The sequence below is a fragment of the Lynx canadensis genome, chromosome E2 (genome assembly GCF_007474595.2).
Source record: "Lynx canadensis isolate LIC74 chromosome E2, mLynCan4.pri.v2, whole genome shotgun sequence".
NCBI lineage: Eukaryota > Metazoa > Chordata > Mammalia > Carnivora > Felidae > Lynx > Lynx canadensis.
In genome coordinates this window covers 45,331,220-45,345,664 of record NC_044317.1, presented here as the reverse complement: position 1 = coordinate 45,345,664, position 14,445 = coordinate 45,331,220, and the positions used below count along the sequence as shown (strand labels likewise).

Genomic DNA, 14,445 nt, shown 5'->3' with positions numbered 1-14,445 from the left:
AGCGCGCACCGCCTCGCCGCCCTTCCTACCCTCTTCCGTGGGCCTCTCGTCTGCACTTGGGTCCGGTGACTCCGTTCTGCTAATCCTCTGGCGGTTTTCTGGGTTATTTAGGCAGGTGTAGGTGGAATCTAAGTGATCAGCAGGACGCGCGGTGATCCCAGCGTCCTCCTACGCCGCCATCTTCCTGCGCCTCCAGGAATACATGTGTAGTAAATGGTGGAGTTCAGATCATGCTGAACAAGAGAATGATGCCAAACAAGAAAACCCTACATTTTATGGTTGTGCTCTTGTATAAATTCACCAATGTCTAACAAAGATTGAAAAATGATGGAAACTGATTCTCCATTATATTACACTAGCCTCTCTCTGTTTGAATTACCTATTGATGAAAGATAGAGTTACCTATGGATGAAAGTAAAAAAGGATTCCCACTTTCATAATCTGAATTTTCTGATATTCCAAAGCTGAGTATCAATGAGCAATCAAAGGATTTAATAAATTTATATTTTCATAAAGTTTTTCTCAATTATGAAGTTTATGATGTTGAGTGAGGTGTGAATGACGTCTAAAGTCCTTACCACATTCGTTACATTTATAAGGCTTCTCACCAGAATGAATTCTCTGATGTTGAGTAAGTTGTGAGCCACGATTAAAGGCCTTCCCACATTCATTACATTTGTATGGTTTCTCACCAGTATGAATTCTCTGGTGCTGAGTAAGATGTGAACCACGAATAAAGGCTTTCCCACATTCATTACACTCATAGGGCTTCTCACCAGTATGAACTCTCTGATGGTAAGTCAGCTGTGAGCCACGAATAAAAGCCTTACCACATTCTTTACATTCATATGGCTTCTTACCAGAATGAGAAATCTGATGTAGAGTAAGTTGTGAGGCACAAATAAAGATCTTCCCACACTGCTTGCATTCATAGGGATTCTCACCTGTATGAATTCTCTGATGCTGAGTCAGTTGTGAGCTATAAATAAAGGCCTTCCCACACTCTTTACATTCATAGGGTTTTTCACCAGTATGAATCCTCTGATGCTGAGTAAGATGTGAGCCACGAATAAAGGCTTTCCCACATTCCTTACATTCAAAAGGTTTTTCACCAGTGTGGATTTTTTGATGTTCAGTAAGTTGTGAGCCACGAATAAATGACTTCCCACATTCTTGACATTCATAGGGTTTCTCTCCAGTGTGAATCCTCTGGTGTCGAATAAGCTGTGAGCCATAGTTAAAAGCCTTCCCACACTGCTTACATTCATGTGGTTTCTTACCTGTATGAATCCTCTGATGTTCAGTAAGTTGTGAGCCACGAATAAAGGACATTTCACAGTCTTTACATTTATAGGGCTTTTCACCAGTATGCAGTCTGTGATGCAGGGTAAGCTGTGATCCATAACTAAAGGCTTTCCCACATTTCTTACATTCGTAGGGTTTCTCACCCGTATGAATTCTCTGATGTTCAGTAAGTTGGGAGCCACGAATAAAGGCCTTTCCACATTCTTTACATTGATAGGGTTTCTCTGCAGTATGAACTCTCTGGTGGTAAGTAAGTTGAGAACCACGAAAAAAGCCCTTACCACATTCATTACATTCATAGGGTCGTTCACCAGTATGAATTCTTTGATGCTGGGTAAGGTGAGAGCCACGAATAAAGGCCTTCCCACACTCTTTACATTTATAAGGTTTCTCCCCAGTATGAATTCTTTGATGATAAGTAAGCTGTGAGGCACAAATAAAGGCTTTTCCACATTCCTTACATTCATAGGGTTTCTTAACAACATGAACTCTCTGATGGTAAGTAAGTTCTGAACCCCGAATAAAGGCCTGTCCACATTCTTTACATTCATAGAATTTTTCATCAGAATGAGCTTTCTGATGTTCAGTCAGTTGAAAGCCATGTTTATAGTATTTTCTGCATGCTTCACATTCATAGGATTTCTCAGGAAAATTAATTCTTTGTTTTAACATAAGGGATGCAGTCTGGCTAAAATTGGGGATTCCTTTACAAGTGATTAGTAGTTGCTTGAAAAATCCCTCTTTATTTCCCAATTGGCTTTCAAACTGGTCTTTGCATTCCCTATCATCTTGAAGACTTTTACAATCACACTTAAGTCTTGTAAGCTGTTCTATGATCTCCCACTGAGATGATTCTATTTCATAAATTCCTTTTGTTGAGAACAGCTTTTTGGTCTCACATCTGGATTCCCAGGCTATAAGGTAAAAAGAAAGAAAATGTTATTTTCATATTCCTTGAAAAATGAAATTTCTAAGGTAGAAACAGTAGACTCAAATTGAGTATCATAGTCATAAGATGTCAATGGAACCAATGGAACAGGAAAGAAAAATCCAGAAACAATTATAAGTGCAAATTTAGTACATAATAAAAGCTGGCAGCTCAAATCAGTAGGAAAAACATGAACTCTTTTTAATAAATGAAATTGATAAACATACAGATAAACACATCAAAAAAAGAAAACTGCATTAATTCTGCATATCTTACAGTTGGATAAATTCCAAATGGATCAGACATCCATATTTACAGGAATGAAAACATACATATATTAGAATAAAATTTGGGGGACTTCTTCTATAAACTAGGAATGGGGAAAACTTTCCTAGTCATAATTTGATAAAAATGACTGCACTATGGTTAAAGAAAAAAGAAAGGCTGGCATGTCAAAAACACGGTTAAGGTTAGGTTAAGTAAAATGACAAACTTGGAAAAAATATTTGCCAGGTTGCAATATCCCTAATATATAAACAGTTTCTAAAATTAGACTAGAAAAAAAAGACTACCATATAAAACTGGGCACCAACACTATGTAAAAATAGTCTAAGAAAATGGGACAGTTGATAGAAAAGTAATGTAAGTAGCTTTTAACCATATGAAAATATACTCAACTTTGCTCATAAGATAAATGCAAATTAAAGCTAAACAGAGGTGAAGATATGAAGAAATTGGAATCCTCGCAGCTTGCTGATGGGAATATAAAATGGTACAGCTGCTTTGTAAAACAATTTTGTATTTCCTCAAAAAGTTAACATAGTTTCCATATTACCATGCAATTTTACTCCCAGTTATATGCCCAAGAGAAGTGTCCAACATAGAGTTCCCACATAACCCAAAAATCCACTCGTAAGTATAGAGCCAAGAGAATTGAAAACACATATCTATATAAAAACACGAAAACAATGTCCATAACAGCATTAATCATAATAAGCATAAGGTGGAAACAAGTCACTCATTAATTGATGAATGGGTAAAAATGTGGTGTATCCTTACAATAGAATATTTGGCAATAAAAATATTGACACATGCTACAATATGAATAAACTTTGACAATATTATGCTTAGTGAAAAAAGCTAGTCACAAAAGACCACATATTGTATGACTGCTTTTATATGAATTATCCAAAGTAGGCGAATCCACATAGACAGAAACATCAGTAGCTGAACAGGGCTGGGGGATGGACAGAGATACAGAATATCTTGCTACTACAAGATATTGGATTTCTTGCTGGAGTGATAAAAATGTCCTCAAATTGTGATGGCTATATGAAACTGTTAATATAATAAAAGTCATCACTGTTTACAGAAATGGGTAAACTGTACAGTATGTGAAATATATCTTAATAAAGTACTTTTAAAAAACTACAGAGATGCTATTTCTTACCTCTTGGAATAGGGCATTTCCAAATGTGACATCAAATACTATTAGCAAGACTGTAAGGAAATTGGTACTTATAGACATTACTAGTAAGAATATGAATGGTACAAAGGAACCTATGAAAGGAAATACAGCAGTATTTAGCATAATTACATATATCTTTTGATCTAACAACTCCACTTCTGTGAAATCAATACCAAAATTGCCCTAACAAAATGTCAAAAACATGATGCACAAAAACTGAAGCACAATGTGTTAAAGCAAGAGATAAAAAATAATCTAATTGGGGGTGCCTGGGTGGCTCAGTTAGTTGAGCATCCAACTTTGGCGCAGGTCATGATCTCACAGTTTGTGAGCTCAACCCCCACGTCGGTTCCGGGGACAGCTCAGAGCCTGGAGGCTGCTTTGGATTCTGTGTCTCCCTCTCTCTCTGTCCCTTCTCCACTTGTGCGCGCGCTCTCTATCTCAAAAATAAATAAACATTAAAACAATTTAAAAACTATAACCCAATTGTCCATTAGATGACTGATGGAAGTAATTCATGGTATACCCACATGACAAAGTACTATGCAGCAGTTAAAAAAGGGGAATATATTAATATGAAATGCTGTTTACATACATTATTAATTGCGAGAAAATGTGTATGTGAGAAAAGCATGTATAGTTATGCCTTTTCTCTTAGGAAGAAAGGGAGAAGAGTAAGTATGCATGTATAAAGTACATTTGCTTTTATTTTTTTAAAGGGGGGATGGATTGCAGGGTGAAGAAGGAATAAGTGGGGGGGGGCAAGGATAGAAGACCTCTTTCAATACAACTTGTTTTGTAAATTTCACTTTGGAGCTACATAAATATTTTCTGTTATTATAAAACAAATTATAACAAGCACGGCGTAAAAGTGGAAAATACCGAATTAAGAAAACAACACTATTTACAATTGTTGGAATAACCAAAGAAATTATTTCAAATAACTTTCAAATATAGTAATTTGACTGAAATATACATGGGGGGAAAAAGAATTGCCAAAACAATTGACTCAAACTGTTTTGAGTAACCATACTATTGGTAGTAATGCTGATCTTCTTTTAGAGACTTATAAGGTAGGATAAAATAAGTAATTATATGATATTCCAATCCTATAATTTTTAGTGTTCACGATAACTGGGAGTCTTAGCATGGGAGAAAATGGATACAGATATAAGATCATTAAAAGGGTTAAATAAAAAGCCTATAATTAAGAATCTGAATTGGAAATACTGGTATGAACTCATGCTATAGTTTACTTTGTTTTTTTTTTTTTATTAATGCATTTTCTTAGAGCAGTCTTAGGTTTTAGGTTTATAGAAAAACTGACCAAAAGTCAGAGTTCTCTCTTTCCTTGCCACTCTCTTATTATTAATATCTTAATACTTTGCACTGGTGTGGTACATTTGTTATAACTGATGAAGCTTTATTGATATATTATTAACTGAATCCAATAGTTTACATTAGGGTTCACTCTTTGTGTTGTAAAGTTATATGGGTGTTGCCAAATGCATAATGTCATGTATTCACCATTACAGTATCGCACAGAATAGTTTACTTAAAAATCCCCTGTACTCCACCTAGTTATTCCTCCTCCCTCCCCAAATCCAGGCAACCACTGATTGCTTTCCCAACTCTACTATTTGCCTTTTCCAGAATGTGATGTAGTTAGAATCATAAAATATGTAAACTCTTCAAACTGGCTCCTTTCACTTAACAAGACACTAAGCATTTTCATGGTCTCATGGTTTGATAGTTATTTTTCATTTCTGAATAATATTCCTTTGTATGGATTAACTACATTGTTTATCCAATTACTAAATGAAGGGCATCTTGGTTGCTTTCAAGTTTTGGCAATTATGAACAAGCTTCTATAAACTTATGTGCAGGTTTCTGTATGAACAAAAGTTTTCAATTTTATTTGGGTAAATATCTAGGAGCACAATTGCAGGATCATATACCAATCTATGTTTATTTTGTTTTGTTTTGTTTTTTTCAAGTTAGTTAACATACAGTGTAGTTGGCTTCAAGAGTAGAACCCAGTGATTCATCTCTTACATATGACACCCAGTGCTCATCCCAAAAAGTGCCCTCCTTAATGCCTGTCACTCACTTAACCCACTCCCATCATCCCACAGTTTATTCTCTGTCTTTAAGAGTCTCTTATGTTTTGACTCCCTCTCTGTTTTTATCTTATTTTCCCTTCCCTTCCTCTATGTTCATCTGTTAAGTTTCTCAAATTCCACATGAGTGAAATCATATGTCTTTCTCTGACTTGTTTCGCTTAGTATAATACCCTCCAGTTCTATCCACATTGTTGCAGATGGCAAGATTTCATGATTTTTTCATCACTGCGTAGTATTCCATTGTATGTATGTATGTATGTATGTATGTATGTATGTATGTATGTATGTATGTATGTATGTATGTATGCATGTATGTATGTATGTATGTATTATGTATTACATCTTCTTAATACATTCATCGGTTGATGGGACATTTGGGCTCTTTCCATAATTTGGCAATTGTTGATAGCGCTGCTGTAACATTGGGGTGCATGTGCTCCTTCGAATCAGCATTTTTGTATCCTTTGGATAAATTCCTAATAGTGCAATTGCTGGGTCATAGGGTAGCTCTATCTTTAGTTTTTTTGAAGAACCTTCACACTGTTTTCCAGAGTCGCTGCACCAGTTTACTTTCTCACCAACAGTGTAAGAGGGCTTCCTTTTCTCCACACCCTTGCCAACATCTGTTGTTTCCTGAGTTGTCAATTTTAGCCATTCTGACTGGTGTGAAGTGATATCTCCTTATGATTTTGATTTGTATTTCCCTGATGATAAGCGATGCTTTACTTTTGTGTATGGTGTAAGAAAGTGGTCCAGTTTCCTTCTTCTGTATGTTGCTATGCAGTTCTCCTAGCACCATTTGCTAAAGAGACTGTTTTTTCCACTGGGTAATCTTTCCTGTTTTGTTGAAGATTGGTTGGCCATATATTTTTGGGTCCACTTTAGGGTTTTCTATTCTATTCCATTGATCCAGGTGTCTGTTTTTGTGCCAATACCATAGTGTCTCGATGATTATAGCTTTGTAGTACAGGTTAAAGTCCGGGATTGAGATGCCTCCAGCTTTGGTTTTTTCAACATTACTTTGGCTATTCAGGGTCTTTTGTGGTTCCATACAAATTTTAGGATTGTTTGTTCTAGCTCTGTGAAGAATGCTGGTGTTATTTTGATAGGGATTGCATTGAATGTATAGATTGCTTTGCGTAGTTATCGACATTTTAACAATATTTATTCTTCCGTTCCATGAACATGGAATGTTTTTCCACTTGTGTCTTCTTCAATTTCTTTCATAAGTTTTCTACAGTTGTTGGTGTACAGATCTTTCACCTTGTTGGTTAGATTTATTCCTAGGTATCTTGTGGGTTTTGGTGCAATTGTAAATGCGACTTATTCCTTACTGTCTTTCTGTTGCTTCATTATTGGTGTACAGAAATGAAACCGATTTCTGTACACTGATTTTATATCCTGTGAATTTACTGAGTTCCCGTATCAGCTCTAGTAGTTTTTTGGTGGCATCTTTCAGGTTTTCCATGTAAAGTATCATGTCATCTGCAAAAAGTGAAAGTCTGACTTCTTTGCCAATTTGGATGCCTTTTATTTGTGTTATCTGATTGCTGAGGCTAGGACTTCCAACACTAGTTGAACAATAGTGGTAAGAGTAGACATCCCTGTCATGTTCCTGATCTCAGGAGAAAAGCTCTCAGTTGTTCCCCATTGAGGATGATACTGGCTGTGGACCTTTCATATATGGCTTTTATATTAAGGTATGTTCCTTCTATCCAGACTTTCTTGAGGGTTTTTATCAAGAAAGGATGCTGTATTTTGTCAAATGCTTTTTTCTGCATCTATTGACAGGATCATATGGTTCTTATACTCTTTTTCATCATTGTGATGTATCACACTGACTGATTTGCAAATATTGAACCTGCCCTGCAGCCCAGGAATGAATCCCACTTGATCATGGTGAATAATTTTTTTTTTAAGTACTGTTGAATTCAATTCATCCAGATTCATCAGGGATATTGGCCTGTAATTGTCCTTTTTAGTGGGGTCTTTGTCTGGTTTGGGAATCAAGGTAATGCAGGCTTCATAGAATGAGTTTGGAGGCTTTCCTTCGATTTCTATTTTTTTGGAACAGTTTGAGAAGAATAGGTATCACCTCTGCTTTAAATGTCTGGTAGAATTCCCCTGGGGAGTCATCTGGCCCAGGACTCTTATTTGTTGGGGGATTTTTGATAACCAATTCAATTTCTTTGCTGGTTGGACTACATTTAGTTTTGTAAGAATGTGTCAAACTGCCTTCCAAAGGGGCTGTACTATTTTGCATTCCCATCAACAATGAAAGAGAGTTTCTGTTGCCCTACATTCTTTACACTATTTGGAGCTGTCAGTGTCTTGGATTTTAGTCATTCTAAGAGACCTGTAGTTACATCCCATGGTTCTTTAAAAATGTGATACCCTGGGTGGCTCGGTCGGTTAAGCGGCTGACTTCGGCTCAGGTCATGATCTCACGGTCTGTGAGATCGAGCCCCGCGTCGGGCTCTGTGCTGACTGCTCAGAGCCTGGAGCCTGTTTCAGATTCTGTGTGTCTCCCTCTCTCTCTGCCCCTCCCCTGTTCGTGCTCTGTCTCTCTCTGTCTCAAAAATAAATAAACGTTAAAAAAATTAAATAAGTAAATAAATAAAAATGTGATACCCTGATGACATATGACATCTGAATATCTTTTCATATACTTATTTGCCATGAGTTTATCTTCTCTAGTGAGGCATCGGTTCAGATCTCTTGGCCACATTTAAACTGGGTTCTTTTGTTATTGGGTTTCAAGAATTCTTTGTATATTTTATATATAAGTCCTTTACCAGGTACTGTCTTGCAAATATTTTTCTCCCATTCTGTGATTTGCCTTTTCATTCTCATAACTGTCGTTCACTCAGAAGTTTTTAATTTTAATGAAAACCAACTGTATCTTTTGTGTTCATGATTATAGTTTTAGGTGTTTATATAAAAACTCATTCTGGGGCGCCTGGGTGGCGCAGTCGGTTAAGCGCCCGACTTCAGCCAGGTCACGATCTCGCAGTCTGTGAGTTCGAGCCCCGCGTCGGGCTCTGGGCTGATGGCTCAGAGCCTGGAGCCTGTTTCCGATTCTGTGTCTCCCTCTCTCTCTGCCCCTCCCCCGTTCATGCTCTGTCTCTCTCTGTCCCAAAAATAAATAAACGTTGAAAAAAAAAATTAAAAAAAAAAAAAAACTCATTCTGAGCTCCAAATCACCTAGATTTCCCCCTCTGTTATCTTCTGAAGTTTTATAATTTTCATTTTACATTAAGGACTATGATCTATTTTGAGTTAATTTCTGTGAAAACGTATGACATCAATATTGAGATTTTTTTTAAGTGTGTATGTTCAGTTGTTCCAGCAACATTTGTGAAAAAGACTATCCTTTCTCCATTGGATTGCCTTTACTCCTTTGTCAAGGATCAGCTGAGTATATTTGTATAAGTCTGTTTCTGGGCTTTCTATTCAGTTCCATGGATGCATTTATTCTTTCACCAATAATACAATGCCATCCTGATTACTATAGCTTTATGGGAATTCTTGAAGTCAGGAAGTTAAGTTTGTCTCTCATTTCCTGCATACTACAGTCTTCTATTTATTCTTTTCACTTCTTTTAGTTGACTTTTGTAGAGAAATATTTATATTCCTTTCTCATTCCTTTTATGTACAGTTGACCCTTCCACAATAAAGGGGTTTAAAGGTAACAAATGCCCAGTCAAAAATCTGCATATGACTTTTGACACCCTCAAAACTTAACTAATAGCTCACTGTTAACCAAAAGCTTTAATGATAACATAAGCAGTTAATTAACACATATTTCATGTTATATGTATTATATACTCTATTCTTTGTTGTTTATTTATTTATTCTCAGAGAGAGAGGGAGAGAGAGCAAGAGCGGGTGAGGGGCAAAGAGAGACGGGGAGAGAGAATCCCAAGCAGGCTCCATGCTGTCAGTATGGAGCCCGACATGGGGCTTGATCCAATGAACGGTGAGATCATGACCTAAGCTGAAATCAAGAGCTGGACGCTCAACTGACTGAGGCACCCAGGGGCCCCAATATACTCTATTCTTACAATAAAGTAAGCTAGTGAAAAAAAATTATTAAGAAAATCAGAAGGAAAAGAAAATACATTTATGGTACTATACTGTAAAAGCTACACATATAAATGGACCTGCACAGTTTAAACCCATGTTGTTCAAGTGCCAACTGGATCTTCTTTTGTGTATGGCTATTTTCGTTGTTATTACTGGGGGAGGGTTACATTTAATGTCCTAAAGTTATAACTCTTTAATTTGAATTTATACCAGCTTAATTTCAATAACATACACTTAATTTCAATAACACTACTCCTTTATGTCTCAGTCCCCACCCCCTGTGATTGTCAATGTCACAAAATTACATCTTTATACATTTGTGCCAAAAAACAAACTCAGTCTCTTAAAGTATTAGTCACTCCAATTAAATAGAAAACAAGATTTGGAGCTACAAACCAAAGTTAACAATAATACTAGCTTTTAGACTAACATTGTGGGGTTTTGTTTGTTAACTTTATCAGTCTCTTAAATCACGCAGAAGACAAAAAGTAATTACAAGCTATTGTTACAATAATAGCTTTTATAATTGCTCATCTATTTACCTTTATTGAATTCTGTATTTCTCTATATGGCTTCTAGTTACTGTCTAGTGTCCTTTTATTTCACCTTGCAAGAATCCCTTAAACATTTCTTGCAGAGGAGGTAAGGTGAAGTGGTCACAAACTCCCTTGGCTTTGATCTAAAAATGTCTTAATTTATCCCTTTTGAAACACAGTTTTCTTGGATATAGGATTCTTGGTTCACAGTTTTTGTCTTTTAGCACACTGTATATATATATATATATTGGCCCACTACCTTCTGATCCCTAGTGTTTCTGACGAGAAATCTGATCATCTTACTGAGAATCACTGTGTATAATTATTTGCTACTCTCTTGTTGCTTTCAAGATTGTCTTTGACTTTTGAAAGTTTGATTATAATGCATCTTGGTACAGATGTCTGAGTTCATCTACTTTAGTTTGTTGAGCCTGTATGTTTATATTTACACCTTTCATAAAATTTGGGAAGTTTTTCAGCTATTGTTACTTCAAATGTTGTCTCTTTCTGCGACTCCCAAAATACATATGTTTAGCTGCTTGATGCTGTCCCACAGGTCCTATAGGCTCTGTTCACTTTCCTTCTACTTTTTTTTTCTTTCTAATCCGCAGACTAGATACTTTCTATTGTTCTATCTTCAAGTTCACTGATTCTTTCTGCCTGCTCAAACCTGTCTTTGAATCCCTCTAGTGAATTTTTCATTTGGGTTCTTGTACTTTTTAGTTCCAGAACTACTTCTTGGCATCTTCTTAGGTTTTCTAGTTCTTTATTGGTTTTTGTTTTGTTCATATACAGTTTTAGTGACTTTATCCACATCTTCCTTTAGTTGTCTATCTTTAAGACAGTTGTTTTACAGTCTGTCTGGTATATATGCCATCAGGTCTTTTTCCAGAACAGTTTCTGTTGGTTTATTTTTTTCCTTTGAATGGGCCATATTTTCCTGTTTCTTTGTATGCCTTGCGATTTTTTGCCGCAATACTGGACATTTTATACAATTCTTTCTTTTTTATGTTTATTTATTTATTTTGAGAGAAAGAGAGAGAGAGAGAGAGAGAATGGGTGGGGTAGGGACAGAGAGAGAAGGACAGAGAGAACTCTAAGCTTAGTACAGAGCCTGACACAGAGCTCAAACTCACCAACTGTGAGATCACGACCTGAGCCAAGATCAAGAGTTGAATTCTTACCCAACTGAACCACCCAGGTGCACCCATTTTATACAATTCTAAGTAACTCTAGAAATCAGATTCTCTCCCTCCCTCAGGGTTTGACAATTTATGTTACTATTGTTGTTTTGATTGTTGTAGGCTTCTGTGCTGAGGACCACACGCAGGTATAAACTTAAGGTCTTCTCCAGTCTTTTCTGGGCTTTTCTCTGGGTATGCATGGTCACTTTCTAATTTTCTCTAGATATGCCACTGTTTTTGAATGTCCTAGTCTTTAATATCTGGCTCCCAAATGGGAAAGAAAAAAATGAACAAGGTGAAAAAATGGTGCTGGCCCTTCAAGCCGTCCCCTGGAAGTCACTTCAGCCAGAAGGGGAGAGACTTAGAGCAAATGGGGAGGTGCAAAAATGGCCACTTCCACTTTGTCTACAACTCTGTGATCAGGACATTGTTAGGAAACATATTGGAGAAAGTCAACATTGTAGACTTGTCAATTTTCTCCCAAAATGATTTGTAGAGTCAATGCAATCTTAATCAAAATCCCAACACATTTGAAGGGAGAAGGCTGTCAACCTAATTAGAAAGACATAAGACCATGAATGGTCATAACATTCTTAAAGAGAAGATGAAAATATTTTAAAAGCAACTATAATTAAAAGCAACTATAATTAAAACTATGTGGTATTATCACAGGGCTTAAATATACGAAGTCCAGAAATATGCCCACATAAAAAAGGAAATTATATTTGATAAAAGTAGCATTTCGTGGGGAGAGAAAATAAACTTTACAGTCAATCTTGCCAAGACAACTAGAAAAACTAGACCCCTATTTCACACACCATGAGAGAAGTCAACTATAGGTAGGATGAAAACCTCAATGTGAAAGGAAACATTAAAAATCTTTTTAAGGGGTGCCTGGGTGGCTCAGTCGGTTGAGGGTCCGACTTCGGCTCAGGTCATGATCTCACGGTTCATGAGTTCAAGCCCCGCATTGGGCTATGTGCTGACAGCTCAGAGCCTGGAGCCTGCTTCGGATTCTGTGTCTCCCTCTCTCTCTCTGCTCCTCCCCTGCTCACACGCTGTCTCTCTCAAAAATAAATAAAGGTTAAATTTTTTTTTAATCTTTTTAAAAATAATTATATAGAAGAATATATTAATGAATTAAAGGTATAGAAGGATATTTTTTAATAGCTCACAAAAAATATCCATCATAAAGGAAAAGATTGATAAATTCTACTACTTTAAAATTAGGAACCTTTATTCATCGAAAGATTCTAGAAAAAGGGTGAAAAGTCAAGGCACACAGCAGAAGATACCTGAAACACAAATATACTACCTATAAAAATAAAAAACCCATCTAATCAGTAACAGAAAGATTAACAATCCAGTAGAAGAATAAGCCAAAAATACGAACAGGAATCTACAAAAGAAAAGTTCCAAATGGCCAATAAATATATTAAAAAACAGCCCATTAGCAATCATTAGTATTCAGGGAGGTGGAAATAAAATTCTAATGACAGATACAAGCTGAGTAGATAGGCAAAAATTTTTAAATCTGACAATATTATGTGTGGTCAAGGATGTGGTGCAGATTCTCATATACTATTGATAGGGACTGGACACTGGTACAATTACTTCAGAACACAGTTTGGCAGTATCTAGTAAAATCAAAGATACACATATCTTTTGACCCAGCACTTTCACTCTTAGAATATCTATCTAAGATAGAGATTCCAGAGAACCTCATGCTCAGGTATATGAGTAAACATATCAAGTGACATTTATAGCATCAATATTTATAAACAGCCCAAATTGGAAATGACCTACATTTTTAGCCAAGAATATACTAAAAATTAATAACCAAGAGTTAATTCTGGTATATTCAAACAATGGAATTCTTATAAAAATGAATGAACTAGAGCTACCTTTGGATGACTCTCACAAATACAGTATTGAATAAAAGGAACCTGACACAAAAGAATATGTACAATATGACCCCACTCACCTAAATCCTAAAATGGGCAAAACTAAACAATACATTTTAGACCTGTATACCTAAGTCACAAATATATATACTCATGGGGTGTTTCTGGAGTGATGGCAATGTTCTGTTTCTTGTCATGGGTGGTTGTTAATCAAACTGTACATATATTTTATGTACTTTCCCATATATTTCACTATAAAAATAGGTTTTTTAAAGTTTATTTATGTATTTATTTTGAGAGAGAGAGAGAGAGAGAGCGCGTGCACATGCATGCAAGCAGGGAAGGGACAGAGAGGGGGAGAGAGAAAATCCCAAGCAGGGCTCTATCTCATGAACTGTGGTATCATGACCTGAGCCCAAATCAAGAATTGGATGCTTAACCAACTGAACCACTCAGGCACCCTTAAAAATAGATTTAAAAAAATCATATGGCTGATAGTTTTACTTGTTCTAAATGTTAGCAATATTCCCTAAATAAAAATTCTATAAGTAAGAACACTGGATTCCCCTAATGCTCCCTGTGAGGGTCCAGGGCAAATTTGGAACCTGATGCTTATATTCTTCTCCTTTCAACTAAAACAGTTTGAGTTGGCCCAGTGTGGTAGAACAATAAGTGAAGGGATGCTAATCCATACAAAGAATTAGACTAAGAGATAACAAAACTATTAAATGAATCTGGCACCAATTAGAGATCAAAGGGATTATTCTATGTCTAAAGTATGAAATGTGTTATAATCTAATTTTTTTAATGTTTACTTATTTTTGAGACAGAGAGAGACAGAGCATGAACAGGAAGGGTCAGAGAGAGAGGAAGACACAGAATCTGAAACAGGCTCCAGGCTCTGAGCTGTC

General features: G+C 36.3%; 1 protein-coding gene across 1 annotated transcript in view; it reads right to left on the bottom strand.

Moving 5' to 3' along the window:
• The window catches only part of LOC115502502 (zinc finger protein 420), a 125,249-nt gene that overhangs the window by 64,068 nt on the left and 46,736 nt on the right, over nt 1-14,445 (bottom strand). The window contains exon 5 of the mRNA XM_032591444.2: nt 658-2,219. Within this exon, the coding sequence (XP_032447335.2) occupies nt 658-2,219 (1,562 nt within the window). The remainder of the gene's footprint in view (nt 1-657; nt 2,220-14,445) is intronic.